This window comes from Hermetia illucens, chromosome 3 (assembly GCF_905115235.1).
Source record: "Hermetia illucens chromosome 3, iHerIll2.2.curated.20191125, whole genome shotgun sequence".
NCBI lineage: Eukaryota > Metazoa > Arthropoda > Insecta > Diptera > Stratiomyidae > Hermetia > Hermetia illucens.
In genome coordinates, this window is record NC_051851.1 from 17,461,070 (window position 1) to 17,477,605 (window position 16,536).

The 16,536-nt window shown below is 44.1% G+C and overlaps 1 protein-coding gene across 2 annotated transcripts in view; it reads left to right on the top strand.

The window, feature by feature from the left end:
• The window catches only part of LOC119651802 (WD repeat-containing protein 20), a 117,384-nt gene extending 101,814 nt beyond the window's left edge, over positions 1-15,570 (top strand). For both annotated transcript variants that reach the window (XM_038055588.1, XM_038055589.1), the window contains one exon: positions 15,148-15,570. Coding sequence is in view for 1 of the 2 variants with exons in the window: in XM_038055589.1 (XP_037911517.1) it covers positions 15,148-15,207 (60 nt within the window). In the remaining variant the exon portion in view is untranslated. The remainder of the gene's footprint in view (positions 1-15,147) is intronic.
• Positions 15,571-16,536: the final 966 nt, after the last annotated feature.

The window sequence follows — 16,536 nt, forward strand, 5'->3', positions numbered from 1 at the left end:
GAGTGCTTTCACTAATCTTAACACTTTTGGCACTAACCTTACTCCTTTTTGACTTACGTCTTGTGAATGGGTCTTCGTCCTCCGATGTTGCAACGGTGATGTTGTTCGTTACGGTTTTATTGGCTCCAACGTTGTTGGCTTCAATGTTGCTGGCTACGATGTTGCTGGCTTCTAAGTTGGTCGGCTCTCCCGAGACATCTCCGGCGAAAGCAGACGCACATCCCATGATGTCGTCCACTTCAATGGGCTGTCTGGCTTGCAGGTTTTCCTTCTCCTGCCGTTTTTCACGTTCTGCTCTGAGCTCTGCCCGGAGCTCCGCGATCTCCTCCTTCAGCATTTTTATTATCTCGAGCAGATTTGCTCGATTCTCGTCTCCGGGGCTCGGGCCCCCCTCTTCGTCAGAGGGGCCCCCTGTCTTCGCCCTCTTGGCGGACATTTTGTTCCCAAGCCCGTCCTGCGTGGATGTCAGGAATTCGGTTCACTAAAAGAAAACAGAAAAAAACAATCGCTTGTAAATTATACTTTAATATACGGTGTCTCAATAATATTGAGATCCACTGTATATTGTTAACAGAACGATACTTCCTTTGTTTAATTGCTCTACAGAGCACTCCACTTAACACTTCCGTCACTTTTGTCACTTTTTAATTTTCGTTCCTAGAACACTTGAATTGCTCCGCAACACGTCCGTTCACTACGAGATCTCGAAGCGAACTGATTTATATAACTCGAAATCGAATTATTGTTCGATAAGTTGTATACATGGTTTCCGGTAAGGATTCTATCTTTATTTTCTAATCTTGTTCCTCGCCGGAGGGTGTCCCGTTTCCCTGGTTCTGAATTATATTTACTCTGTAGTTGTTCCTATTATCTCTGGGGTTATTGCGATTCTGGTTGAAATTACCTCTATTCCTACCACGATTATTGGGTCTACTTTGGGTATTGCTGTTATTTCCAGCGCTGAAACTTTGGTCACGATTCCGCCACGGTTGTTGATTATAGTTATTAGATCTGTAGCTGTTATTGGGTCGATGGTCTATTCTATTATTAAATGAGTTATTTGAAGAATGGAAATTTCCGCGGTTTGTATTTCTGTTTTGAAAATTTCTACCTGAACTATTCACTTGAAAAACACTAGCCCTATTTCCTGAATCTCGTTTCTCTAACTCTAATGCGTAATTTGCGGCTTCAGTCATGTCTTTTGGTCTTGAAGAGAAAACGGTATCTCTATCTCAGGGTTTAATCCGGTAAGGAAAGTTGTAAGAGCTTGTCGCCCATTTAGTTTTGTAATCAAATTCTTTTCTGCCTCTGTCACCGTTTCAACCAATTCGGCAACTTGTAGGTGATTCAACTCACTTGTAAGGTGTAGTATTTTGTCCCGATAATTACGAGTAGTCACTGAAGATTTGTTCTGGGATACTGAATTCAGTGTTGTTTGGATGCTCTGGATTGTGTTCGAGCTTACAAAATTTTGTTTTAGCAATTTTACAAAGCTTGCCATATTAGCGGGTACATTAGTACCTACAGCTAAGCGAGCTGTGTCTGTTAACTTGACATTTATGACAAAATCTAATAACTGTTTTTTTTCCTGGTTCGTTTAATGTCTCGTTTAAAAATTCTAGTAATTTTGTGAACGTATGGAGATCTTTATATTTACCATCGAAAGTTGGTATTACTTTGACGGCGGTTGTATTATCGAAGTCACTCATATTTGATTCTATCAATTGTATTTCAAGAAGTTCTTTAAAGGTATTGTACGCTTGTTTAAAAGATGTCGATAAGCTCAAGGTTTTACTATCAGTAGTGTTCTGGATTATGCTCGAGGCTTGAGCCTTTATCTGTTCTAAGTTTTGCAATTTTGAAAGGGCAGTGTCACGTTTGTAACCTCTACCCGCACTTTTTTTTGCGTTTGATATATCTCTTTGTAAGTTACTCAATAATCCTTTTAGAGTCTCTAAATCGCCCATGAAAAATTATTTTTGTGAATAATATGTTGTATTGAACGTTACTTATTGTGAAAGAAAAGTTAAATTTTATAAAAAAAAATTGTTCTGTGGTTATACATTATTTCTATTAACTACCTTCCTAACGTAATTCGAATGGTGCCTATTATATAAATATACGAAAAAAATTATGATGACGAAACATCCTGATGTCGTGATTGCCTGACGATATTCAGTCACGAGGCTGTTGTTGGTTGTCGAGCTGCAATTGCCCATGTTTAGCGTTCTGCTTAAGTAGTCGCAGTTGTTCTGCTATCTCCTTAGCTTTCTTTATAAATTCGTTCTTCTGGCTCCCCGTTGCGATAGTTGCTAGTCTGTACTACTCTGCTTTTTCCTTTCTTAATTTCTGCCGTTTACCTCCTCTTGTCTTCTTAAATTTTTGTCGATGTCGCTCCTCTGCTTCCTTCTTCGCTTCAGTTCGCGCCTTTAGTTCCGGAATTGTTAATTTCTTCGGTCCTATATGTTTTAGTTCATCCTTCGGGGTCGCTACATATGGTGGTGGTGCTGTCCCTTGCTGTTTGATGCTTTCTGGCTTGTATTCCTCTGCTATCTTGATTATCCGATTAAATATACGGTCGACTTCTTTTTGAAAGTCGTCTTCGATCAGTATGTTGATGGTGTCGTCCATGATGTGGAATTACTAACTTCTTCTTGGTCCATAATAGGCAGGATCGCCATGTAGAGATGAGAGGTCGACATCGTGAATTTATAATTAGTGAAATAAGAAGAGCAACATAAGTTACTTTAGAATTATAACTTTATTAAAAATAAAAAAAACCTTCTTTTTGGATTCCTAACTCCGCAACAATCTGCGGAAGCTACAATCAGCAGCAGTCTGCCGTTGGTCTAAATGACACTGGAATTGCTCAGGAAAGATATCGCTGTATAGCAATTATCTATCCTTATGAAAAGCAACTAATCAAGTGTGTCGAGCCTCGGGGCTCTAGTTCTTTTATACGATTCTTACTTACATTCTAACATATGTTAATTCCTTATTTTCTATGCACTAACCAATCAAATTCCTTTAATTACTTATATATATATGATTGTGACGTCATAACTTTCTCTTTCTTTCAATTTACCAATCTATAAACATATGGGTCATGCTGGTCATATGTCTGTATGCATTTCTTATGCATAGTCATGTAGCTATGTAGATGGGTAATGTATGCATGGCATGTTGTGACTCAAGTGGGTCTTATTTCATGTGTTTTGTTCGGCGGTAGATACAAAGTGAACTCTAGTGACTTATGAGGAAATATAGGTCAGTTAATGACTGATTGCTATTGTTTACGTAACTTGAGAATTTGTGTGAGGTCGGGTAAGGTTTCGTATTACTAATGAATTAAATCTATCGTTTGGAATGATATCACTACACAGTGTCCGTCTTCAACTGATCCTCTCGGACGACTGACACCAACTACAAAATATGACTGAGCGCTTTGGCTTTTTCGCTGCATTCACATACACACACTCCCTCTTGTGTGGGTGTGTATTTTGTGCGGAGCGCCCGTTTGACTAAGTCTCGCACGCTCGAAAATGTCTAAGTTACTGCAGTGCCTCTCAGGGCGAAACCAGGACCGCTATACAGGTTTATTTTGGATTTCGTTCCGTAAATAATGTTAGTAAATTCTGCTTTTATTTAGGAAAGCTTGAGGCTGAGAGATTTATTGCTTGTTTTGTTTCTTGCCCGGCCGTTCTGAAACCACACCTTAATCTGCGCACTAGATAAACCGGTTCTGAGAGCTCTTCAGGTTTTTGTTTGCTGGGAATTGAAACTAAAAACGCTGAAATGGCTGCTAAACGGGAATTAATGTACGGCCAGGAATGCTGGGCAACGATGTCTGGTCGTTTCAAGACTTTTGTCGTCTATTTTGTCTGTGTAAACGCTAAATTGGTTCATAAGAAGTTTGCAATTTACGATGGTTGGACGCGGATTTTGCCGAAAATTGACTTTTTTAAAAGACGCTCGGAAATGCCTAAGTTACTGCAGCGCCTCTCGGTGCGAAATCGGGACCGCTATAGAGGTTTATTTGGGATTTCGATCCGTAAACAATGTTAGTGAGAGTTCGCTCGAGTTCTACTTTTATTTAGCAAAGCTTGAGGCCCAAATTGAGATCTGTTGCTTGTTTTGTTCCTTGCGCGGCCGTTCTGAAACCAGACTTTAACCTGTGGACTAGATTAACCGTAAGTATCCTCTAGAATAGCTGCTAAACGCGAATTTATATACGCTCGGGAACGCTTGACAGCGGTGTTTGCTTGTTTCAAGACTTTGGTCGTCTATTTTTGAACCACATCTTAATTTTGTCTGTGCTAACGCTAATTCGATTCACAAGCAGTTTGCAAGCTGTAGTGGTTGGTCGTGGATTTTGTTGATATTTCCTACTGTTTGAAGGAGTCGCCTGCACCCTCCAACTCCAACGTCCTGTTTATTCCGTGGCCGACTCGCCCTATCGCCGGAGTTGTATCTTTAGAGACGAGCAGCTTTTTTCGCCTACGCTGGTGAATATCCTTTTTTGCCCTGTAAAATGGAACTGCCTATTGCCTAGCACTTATAGTACGCCCTCCGGGCCGTATCCTCAACTAAACTTTTATAAACTCACAACACGTTTTTTCCACACATTTATTACTTTTGAACCGTATCTACACTTAACGTTTGTTACACTAAAGATCTAGGCCGCCTTAGGTCTAGGTGAAGTTTCAACTACACGCCCGGTTGTTCAGAAATACACTACGCCTATCACTCCGAACAATGATTTTTCGTTATAATTGAATTGACCTTCATGAAACCCAAGGATGTTGGAGGGAGCGCAAGAGCGAGATCTCGCTGGCCATTAGTCAATTCTCGTAAACAGAAATGAACAATCCTGTTATGTATGGCCTTAACTTTGCGTAGCTGTTCCTCGCTAAAGGTCGCGTCAAATGTGACTAACCACAAGTTGAGGTTGACGCTGTTTGTTTTTGCCCAGGTCGTGGCAAAGGATTTTGGGCTCAGGGTGCTTGAGACTCCCTGAGCCTACAATTCTTCGACGATGTCCTGAGGGGAGGACGTCGTATCAAGGCCTCGGAGGATGAAGCTGGTCGTTTTCTCAGAAGGGAGGGTGTGTCTGAAGAACTTATTATTGTTCTCCACAAGGATTTTTTTCGCAGTCGAGGAACTACCTGATTTCTTGATCAGGTAGTTATTAAGGAGTGTACGGGATATGGTTTGTTTGATAACTTTGAAGGCATTCGGGATTTCGACTACCATGAGTGGAGGTATTCTTCGACTTACCTCCTTCTTGGCTGTTTGGAAGCGCTGGCGGGATGCAGCTTCTTCGTCTCGCTGAGTGTGGGGTAGGTCTCGGGGTGGGAGCCGGACGGTAGGATGAGTGACACCGGTGGTACCTGCTCGACATGGACGGTGGTGTCCATCAATTCGGTTGGTATAGTTGGCGCGGTTGGTGCCGGAGGTGGCGGTTATTCTCGGGGGCTTCCTCTAGTTTCTTCATAAGTTTTTTTGTTTTGCTTGCGCAGGACCATCGAATCGCGGATTGCGCCAAGCAAAACTGTACTCTTGACCGTCCCATCACAGCCTGCTTGCGAGCCAGACTTGCAGTCACTTGAGAGCGTCACCTCGGACGCTCTCTCCCCTCCGTCATCAGCGCATTCCGGCTGAAGATCGCCGGTTGTGCTATGGGTAGCCTTACGACGCTTCTTCCGGGTCACCTTTGTGAACCCATCTGGTTGCGGCGCACTCATTTCTTTTTATTGCACACTGGTCACTAGTGTCTTTTTCACTTCGGAAAGAATCTTCGATTTGTTGTTTGTTTTGTTTCTTGCGTGGCCGTTCTGGAACCAGTCCTTAATCTGTGCACTAGATAGAAAGATTTTAATTGAGAGCTCTTCAGGTTGCTGTTCGCTGAGGATTGAACCCTGCACTTGAGTCTCCTCTAAAATAGTTGCTAACCGGGAATGAATGTAGGCTCGGGAACGCTGGGCAGCGGTGTTTGGTCGTTTCAAGACTTTGGCCGTCTATTTTTGAACCACATCTTAATTTTGTCTGTGCTAACGCTAAATCGATTCACGAGAAGTTTGGAATTTGCGGTGGTTGGGCGAGGATTTTGTTGAAATTTCAAACCATAACCTCTCTTATTAGATACATTACTTTTTTAAAACACGTTCGAAAATCTCTTAAGTTACTGCAGCGCCTCTCGGGGTGAAACCAGGACCGCTATAGAGGTTTATTTGGGGTTTCGATCCGTAAACAATGTTAGTGATAGTTTGCTCGAATTCTACTTTTATTTAGCAAAGCTTGAGGCCAAAATCAAGATTTGTTGCTTGTTTTGTTCCTTGCGCGGCCGTTCTGAAACCAGACTTTAACTTGTACACTAGATAAATCAGTTTTAATTGAGAGCTCCTCACGTTGGTGATGTCAAGGACGTGGGGTGGGAGGGTGATCAGGCCCTGGTGGTTTAGTGGTCTGAGAGGGATGGTTTCGTTGCACACTCTTTGTGTAATTTCCGTGAACTTTTGCACGGCGGAATTCTCCTCTCCTTTCTCCATCTGAAGGGAGTCTTTTGGCTTTTCTTTTCATAATTTTCTTTCCAGGAGTCCTCGCAGCGTCGCACACGCGAAGAGGAAAATGCCTCGCATATACTCAGACCAGAAATTCTTAGAGGCCATAATTGCGATTTTCTATGAATGTCCCACATTCAATGGGGAACGTCTTCCGCGGGTCGAAACTGAAACTTCAGCACAAAATCACTACACATTCATCAAAAAGCAAGCTCTTCTTTGACAACCGTTTTGCCGTTCGTGAATTATATCCTCTTGGCAGACTATGTTTTCTGTGGCTTTTTATCTTGCCGCCAAATTTCCCAAAGTTTAACGTCCTTAGAACATCCAAAACTTTACACCGCTATCTCAGCAAACCAATTTCCTGATCTTCCAACTACGCTTCGACGTCAATCATTCCCTTTTCCTCTAACTTTCTTTCCGATTCACAGAGTTATCCAATTCTCGTCTTATATAAATCACCTTCCTCCTTGCCCAAAGCTGAAATTCAGGAGATAACGAAATTACCTCTAACTCTACTCTCTACGGCTCCGGCAGAAACAATCAAATTTCGAAATCCCACAGCTGTCCACCCACGAACCGGTCTCGAGAACAGCGAGAGGCCAAATGTGACTAACCACAAGTCGAGGTTGACGCTGTTTGTTTTTGCCTAGGTCGTGGCAAAGGATTTTGGGCTCAGGGTGCTTGAGACTCTCTGAGCATACAATTCTTCGACGATGTCCTGAGAGAAGGACGTCGTATCAAGGCCTCGGAGGATGAAGCTGGTCGTTTTCTCAGAAGGAAGGGTGTGTGTGAAGAGCTTATTATTGTTCTCCACAAGGATTTTTTTCGCAGTCGAGGAACTACCTGATTTCTTGATCAGGTAGTTATTAAGGAGTGTACGGGATATGTTTTGTTTGATAACTTTGAAGGCATTCGGGATTTCGACTGCCACGAGTGGAGGTATTCTTCGACTTACCTCCTTCTTGGCTGCTTGGAAGCGCTGGCGGGATGCAGCTTTTTCGCCTCGCTGACACGGACGATGGTGTCCATCAATTCGGTTGGTATAGTTGGCGCGGTTGGTGCCGGAGGTGGCGGTTATTCTCGGGGGCTTCCTCGAGCTTCTTCATAAGTTTTTTTGTTTTGCTTGCACAGGGCGATCGAATCGCGGATTGCGCCAAGCAAAACTGTACTCTTGACCGTCCCATCACAGCCCGCTTGCGAGCCAGACTTGCAGTCACTCGAGAGCGTCACCTCGGACGCTCTCTCCCCTCCGTCATCAGCACATTCCGGCTAAAGATCGTCGGTTGGGCTATCGGTAGCCTTACGACGCTTCTTCTGGGTCACCTTCGTGAACCCATCTGGTTGCGGCGCACTCATTTCTTTTTATTACACACTGGTCACTATTGTCTTTTTTACTTCGGAAAGAATCTTCGATTTGTTGCTTGTTGTGTTTCTTGCGCGGCCGTTCTGGAACCAGTCCTTAACCTGTGCACTAGATATAAGGATTTTAATTGAGAGCTCTTCAGGTTGCTGTTCGCTGGGGATTGAAACCGGCACCTGAGTCTCCTCTAAAATAGTTGCTAACCGGGAGTTAATGTACGTCCGGGCTTGAGCAGCGATGTCTGGTCATTTCAAGACTTTGGTCGTATATTGTGTTTGGGAAAAGGCTAAATCGCTTCACAAGAAATTTGCAATTTGCGGTGATCGGGCGAGGATTTTCTAGAAACTTCAAATCAATACCTCTCTATTAAAATTGATTCTATTAAAACACGCTCGAAAATGCCTAAGTTACTGCAGTGCCTCCCAAGGCGAAACTAGGACCGCTATACAGGTTTATTCTGGATTTCGTTCAGTAAATAAGGTTAGTGAGAGTTAACTCGAATTCTACTTTTATTTAGCAAAGCTTGAGGCGAAAATCAAGATTTTTTGCTTGTTTTGTTTCTTGCGTGGCCGTTCTGAAACCAGACCTTAACCTGTCCACTAGACAAACTGGTTTTAATTGAGAGCTCTTCAGGATGCTGTTTGCTGGGGATTGAAACTGTACGTTAGTCTCTCCTAAAATAGTTGCTAAACGGGAATTAATGTACGTCCGGGGACGGTGGGCAGCGATGGCTGGTCGTTTGCAATTTGCAGTGGTTGGTCGTGGATTATTGAAGACATTAAAATTTCCCGGAAAATCTCCAAGTAACTGTAGCGCCTCTGGTAGCGAAATGAGGCGCGCTACCCACGTTTATTTAGGAAGAAAGTATTGAAAGTACTAAAACTGACCAAATGTCAAGTTGAGATAAAGCTCATTCTAGTACACAATGGCAGGTCAAGATTCATTATTTCAAGAGATGATTGACACGCTGTTTCGTTGGAAATATTATTTTGTATTTCTTTTGAGAGTTAGGTGTTGTCAACTATGAGGGCAAAGCTATACTTCACCTTCAGGTCTGCCTACACCTATATGCAGTTCATGCTACACTTGGGTATCTTCACAGGAATACCCGTGGACATGCACTTGTGTTCCGCTTTTGTTCTTTAAGATCCATCGCTAGATCCAACGAATTTTTCTTCGCCGGACCGGACGCTCTGAGTGCCCTCCGCTCTAGTACTCCACTGCAGGCGAATCTTACGCAGATTCTATCACAGCGGTCTCCACAATATCATGCTGAAAATGTGCGTCCAAGTTAACTATTGTCAACCACGAGGGTAGAGCTATCCAACCAATTGGAAAAGAATTTTGGCCATTCAAATTTTCCGTTACTAGGGTATAACTCCATCAGATTCTTTGCTAGTCAGTTCAGAAAGGTGGGTTGAAATATACCTTAGAACATCAGTCTTTCTCTCAACTCATTAACAAAAATCAGATACCTTCCGAAGCATTTGGACTAATATCGAAATGGGTTAGTGTTTTTACGGGTCAAATAAATTTGTAATAGAAATCTGCATCAATTAAACAACACCGATCTAAGTGACCCGGAAGAGGGCTCTGGAGTTTTGCAAATTCGCATTAAAAAGGGTCGCAATCATCTCTTTAGGGAGGGAATTGTGAATTATGATTAAATCATATCTTTGGGTTAATCGGATTTTATAATCCTTGAAGTGGTGGAGATAGACCTCTTGAATTTTCCCCATGATTCTCTCTTTGGTTGAAAGATCGTTGATGGTGTTCGGATTAAGGTATCTTCTGAAAATATCAATGATATCCTGTTCAGTGTAGTGGTGCTTAATAAGGACATGTCTGGTGTAATTATTGAAAGGATTCATTGTCTGATAGTTGTCCTCATTTGCTATTTTGAGGATCATTTGGTTTCGAAGCTCATTAAGAGGAATCTCAGGAGTTGGGATGGATGGTTACGGGAGGAGCTCTCATCGCAATGTTCCGTCATAGTCATGGAATGAATAGCTGCTATTTGAGATGGTCTTGATAGTGAGTCAGTTAACACTTTGGTTTTGCCAGGCTTGTACTAACAATCTTAGTAATATTCCTCTAGGATTGCTTTCCATCTCTTCATTTTCGAGATTGTGTTTTTTTTGGAAAGTACGTAAGTGAAGGGCTGATGGTCAGTGAATATATAGATCTTGCGATATCCAGATTAGCCCAAATTTCTCCGATTTTAGGTATCGGGTACCTTGTTCGATGTGGTAACGGAGTTGAATTTCCGATAGTCCTGTACTTCTTCTTAACAGAAGCATCGACCTCGACCATTCAGGTATTACTTCGCGGAGTTTGCCCTTAGACACTCGTCCTACTCCTCCTTTCGGCTTTCCTTCTTCTTTGTTCCTTCAGCAACTTCTCCTGTAATTGCCCGATAGCGGGGCAAACCGTAAGCCAGTTCTCCTAAGACCTCAGCATCTCAGTTCTCCGGGCTCATGCTGCTGCCCAACATTTGGTTTAGGCTCTTCCTCTCCATTGCAAATCTTGGGCAGTGAAACATCACATACCCTGGATCCTCCGGTATGCCATTCATAGAATCATCCAATCCAAAGCGGTGCAAATATTGTCTGTAGCATCCACCACACAGGTGACGAGTAAAGCAAGATGGAACGCACCACTCTGGCTAGAAGCAAACTTCGACAGTGCTTCGCTCCACCAATATTATTTTGCAAGTATCGCGGTGGCACTGGCTGCCTTTTGGCATGCATATTCTAGGTGTTCTCTAAAGCTCAATTTAGTGTCAACTAAGATAAGACCGTTTATCCACCGACTTCCACTTTCACAGTGTTATTTTTCCTGCGGTTGGTTATTAACACCGTGCCCGCCAAGGCCAGCCCTGCTCTTTCTAGCCAAGACTTTATCGCTTTTACTGTTTCCGTCGCGAAGACCTCCATATCTTCTGGGTGATTTGCTGCAACAACCACAACTAGGCTTGTCGCTTTGTCGTACTTTTGTCTAAGCGCGAAAATAAGGGGCTTGTAATCCGTGAACACGGTGAACGGCCTGTCCTCAAGGGAGAGCCGGAAGTATTTTATGGCGAGGTACGCAAAAAGTAGCTCACGATCGTAGGCGCTGAAGTTGCGTTGAGCCGGGTTGAGCTGTTTTGGAAAGAAACTCTACGGTTGCTAGTAGTGTTGCATCAACAAGCTGCTGTTTGTCTGTGTCAAACGCATGGACGACTTCAACAGACCGCGCAACCTCGCGGAAGTCTTTGGTTTTGGGTCCAGATAGGTAGGCGTTCAGGATCGCTTGGTGATAAGCGGCTTTTGGCAAGAACCGACGATAGAAGTTTAACATGCTCAAGAACCTACGCAGATCCTTCAGCGTGGTTGGCAGAGGAAAGCTCTTAATAGCCTCAACTTTTTTTGGGTCAGGTTGAGTACCGTCCACGCGTGGAATGTTTATTTCCTCCAGCTGGAGTGAAGATGGGGAAGCAATCATTTGTTTCAGCTCCTTATCATCTTGTTGCGTTCGTGCCATCGCTGCATAGTGGAGGGATCTTGACATTTCCTCGATTCGAGAGAGTGCATCGGCTACAATGTTGTTCTTCCTAGTGACGTATCGGATGGCCGTGGAAAACTGGGCGATGAACTTCAGGTCTAGGGCTTGGCGTGGTGAAGCTTTTTCGAGCTCCTCTGCTGGGTGGCAAAAATGTGAAAATCAGAAACTCGCGTCCTTTGAGCATGTGTCTGAATTGGTTGACAGCCAGGTGCGCAGCGAGCAGCTCTCGGTCGAAGACACTGCAGCAAGTTTGTGCAGGGCTAAACTTCTTTGAAAAGAATGCTAGCGGCTCCTACACTGCGTTAATTTGCTGCTGAAAGGCCCCACCAGTGCAGAAATCAAAGGCGCCCGTGAGAAGCCCAAGTGACGCTTCAGCCTGAGGGTAGGCGAGCAAGGTGGCTTGTGCGAGGTCGTCTTTTGCCTTTTGAAAAGTCGCTTCAGCTCCAGGAGTCCAACGAAGTTCGGTCTTCCCTTTTATGTTGCCGACGAGAAAGCTGTTCAGTGGTGCTTGTGTCCGACATACAGTTCCTGTAAAAGTTAATGACGCGAAGGAACTGACGTAACTTCTTGGCGGTGTTCGGCTTCGGATAGCTGCCGATGGCTTCCACCTTCTCGGGTGGTGGGCGAACACCGTCAGCATTGATCAGATGGGAAAGAAAGAGTAATTCAGGCACGACGAAAACACATGTTGCCATATTTATGACGATCCCGTAGCCATTGAGGCGTTGAAACAAGATGCGTAGGTGCTTCAGATGCACCGTTTCGTCTGATGAGGTGAAGATTTCGTCCATATATGGATGGCAAAAATTGAGTTCCCGGATAACCTCGTCGACCAGTCGAAAGTCATAAACGGTGACTCGAGCAGGCCAAATGGTGTGATAGTGGCCATCTTTTCAATGTCTTCCACTGCCAGTGGTATTTACAAACTGGTGTTCCGCCAACGGCCAGAATTGCTGCTCGAAACGTTCAACGCGTGCTTGAAGGAGGGCATTTTTCCTTGTCGCTGGAAAGTGGCCAGACTCGCGTTGATCAGTAAGGGTAAAGGAGACCCGGAGCTCCCGTCTGCATACCGACCGCTGCCGGAAAAGTGCTCGAGAAGCTCATCAGGGGTAGACTCGCTGAAGCGATCCGTGCTGCCGGGGACTTATCCGCAAGGCAGTTCGGGTTTAGAACAGGGAAATCTACAGTGGATGCTGTTATGGAGGTCGTAGATGCGTTTAATCGAGCCGAGGCACACAGCCGCCGATCTCGACGGATAGTGCTCCTCATAACGCTTGATGTCAGAAATGCCTTCAATTCCGTAAGATGGACAGATATGCTAGGCACACTAGAGAACTCCTTTCACGTGCCAAGCTATCTCTTGCGGATATTGAGGGATTATCTGAAAGACCGCTCCCTGTTCTATGAGACGCTAGAAGGCCAGAGGAGGATGGAAATCACGTCGGGAGTAGCGCAGGGATCCATCCTAGGGCCGGACCTCTGGAACGCTTCCTACGATAGTCTGCTGAGACTCGATATGTCCGAAGAGTCGCGCCTGGTCGGTTATGCAGACGACGTTGCGGCACTTGTTGCCGGACGCACTGTTGAACAGGCGCAAAGCAGACTTGGCATATTGATGCGACGGGTAAGCGGATGGATGATTGCTCACGGTTTCAACCTCGCGCTGGAAAAAACCGAAGTAGTCATCCTGACCAGAAGGAGAATCCCGACCTTGCGTCCCATATCGATCGGCGAGTTGACTATAGAGGCGAAACCAGCGATTAAATACCTTGGTTTAATGCTCGACTCGAAGATGAGCTTCTTCGAGTAAATCAAAGCAGCCGCGGACAGGGCTGCAGCAGGAGTCGCGGCCTTGAGTCGGCTAATGGCGAATGTGGGCGGCCCTATATCAACTAGGAGACGTCTCCTCATGGGAGCAACGCAGTCCGTCCTTCTCTATGGTGCGGAGATATGGGCTGATGCCCTTGACAAGGAGGTGCATCGTAAACGCGTCGCTCAAGTGCAGAGGCGGGGAGCTTTGCGAGTGGCGTCTGCTTATCGCACCGTCTCCGAACCGGCTGTGATGGTAATTGCGGGAGTGATCCCCGTTGCCCTCCTTGCCAAGGAGCGCAAAGCTATCTATCGCCGTAAAACTTAAGAGAAGTGGTTGCCCGTGAAGAACGTCAACGCACCCTTAGCGAGTGGCAACTTTCTTGGCAAAATGAGCCAAGGGGCAAGTGGCCTGCGCGGTTCATCGACAAATTAGACCCATGGTTGAACAGAAAGCACGGTGAGATTGATCACTTCCTTACCCAACTTCTAAGTGGGCATGGAGGTTTTCAGTCTTACCTGCACAGGGTTGGGAAGGCGCGATCTCCTGATTGTGTGTTCTGCAATAGAGTGGCGGATGACGCTGAATACACCTTTTTCTCTTGCGAGAGGTGGGACGGCCTCCGCCAGCAGCTTTATGCAGACACAGGGGAGCTCTCTCCAGACAACATTGTCAGAGAGATTCTGACTAGCGCTGGCAGCTGGAATCGTATTGCGCATTATGTTCGGGCTCTTCTTACTACGAAGAAGATTGAACTCGACCGGCAGAGGGATCGGACGGTAAGGGGTTCCCTGAACTAACAACTCACTTCCTCCCCTCCCGTTGGTGAAAGGAATTCCCTGACTTGAAGGCTCCCAAAGCCGGGAGAGCGGGAGAGCTAGCCCGAAGTAATGTGTTAAACGGTTCCAGGCTAGTTCTCTGATGACAGGGAGGTGTTTAGTTGGTAGTCCGCCAGCGTGCTGTTGCGGGAGTCCAACACTCTGTGCGTAAATGCATTCACCTACCCTACTCCCAAAAAAAAAAACTGCCAGCGGTATTTGGTTGAACGTTCGCACCGAGATTTTGGAGAAGTTCTTCTTGCTGCGGAAGTCGGCTACGTGTCGTACCGGATAGCAATCGGGACTAGTGCACGCGTTGAGCGCTTGATAATCCCCGTACGGTCGCCAGTCCCCATTGTCCTTGGGGACCATATGAAGCGAAGCTGTCTAGTTGCTTGATGATGGACGTATCGTACCTAGTTGCACCATCGTTTCGAACTGCTTGTGGGTAACGATGATGCGGCCATGTGCGGGTGTCTCGTTGTATGTTTGACCACTGGAACATGGCCGTGGGGGAAAGTAATCTCGGGGAATTGGGAGCTAATAACTGGGGGTAAGCCGATTCATTCAAGGTAATACGCTTGGAGTGTTGTAGACGAGAGTACACTTTGTCTCTCCATCCATGAGCTGGCTGTTCTTCAAGTCCACCAATAGGCCGTAATGTGCGAGGAAATCTGCCCCGATGATTGGTCTCGTAACGTCAGCCACTATGAAGCGCCAAAGGAAGTAGCGACGAAGTTCGAGGTCGAGAAACTGGTTAACCCAGCCAAATTCCCTATCTGATTGGGGGTTAGGGCTCGATAGCTCCGAGCGTCCATATTGTGAGGGTGAACTTTGTGCTGTTATTATTTTTTTAAATGAGAAGCGGATTAGGTTTGCTCTCATGTGAATTATACCAACGACTAGGATGGCTTCCATTCACTGTGATAACATTTTTTTCCTCACATATTTAACACAATCATAATTGAATGAACATAACATTTCCATTGAACCTTATTTTATCATATTTCTCCTTTCTTATGATTTTTACTTGAGTTCATTCTCTTTTTGTAGAATGTTCCTCAGCATATGTCGCCCAGCCCCAGTGCACCTCCTGGAGGGACTGTAGTCTAGCTTTTAATTCAAATTAAATTTATTAAATAAATTTAATACTAAGTATTTAAAAGAGAGCAAACATCTTTATAAGTAAAGTAAGTGGAAAAAAGAAGAAAAAAATCTTTGAACCATACACAAACTAAAAAACTATATATTTAAGTGTTAAAGAGTGTGTTAAGGAGCGCATTGCTGATTAGATCAAAAATTAAGTTATGAAACCTTAAATATAGGAAAAAAAACAAGAAATTTCCGTATTAAATAAAGTTCTGTACAGTGTTTAGTCCTGATATTTATTGATGACATATGTATGCAACAGATTAACGCCCACATTTTTTAAAACAATACCGAAAGGGAGACAAGAAATAAATTATTGAGAAACGAGCCGAAGGAAGTTTTAATAGACAAATTTTTAAACAATTAACAAATTAACGACTACAGTTTCATTAGCATCGGTAAGCATAAATAGAAAAGGACGAAAATTTGATAGAGAAGAAGAGTCATCGTTCAAAGGATGTAAGCATGTTTCGAATGGGAATAATATCCACTAAAAAAGGAGCAAATTTTACATTATACTGTTTATGATGAATAAACTTTTCTGAGAAATAATAACTGAAATTGAAATTAAACGTTTTAACCGATGTTTGATTCAAAATTAATCTAAGGATTGAGGGACGAAAAAATCTTTCTTTCTTTCAAAGCAAGCAGCAAACTGGCACGTTTGCTTGGATATCCTGATTCTAGTCCAGGTTTTTTTACGAGAGTTCATTAATTTTCTTTCGGGAGGTCGGAAGACGTTCATGTGCGTAAAATATAATATTTGGAAAGTATCTGATGGGGAGGGCTAAGGGTTCGGTGGGGTCACTCTGAGTTCGAAGCAATATGTAATTCTAATAAGCACTGCTCTTATCATCCTCCAGACAAAAAGTATGTTTCAGTAAAATATTAGGCCTACAAATAAGTTCTGTTGGTTTTCACAATAGATGGCGTAGCTTGTTTTTTATTCAATTGATCCACATTTCCAAACATTCATCGGAAAGCTACTGTCAAATGGCACAAACATCAGTATAAATTATTTAATTGAAGTGTAAACAACAATACTTTTTTCATCAACGAAAATGACCAATTTTGTACCAAATAATGTGTTTTTGCGGGGAGTTTTACTTCATTATTCCAATATGAAGAAAAAAGCAACCGAAAGTCATCGCATTTTGGTGGAAGTTTATGGTGACCATGCTTTATCTGAGCGAACGTGTCAGATGTGGTTTGGACGGTTTAAAAGTGGCAATTTTGACGTGGAAGACGAAGAGCGCGCCGGACGGCCAACAATTTTTGAAGATGAAGAATTAG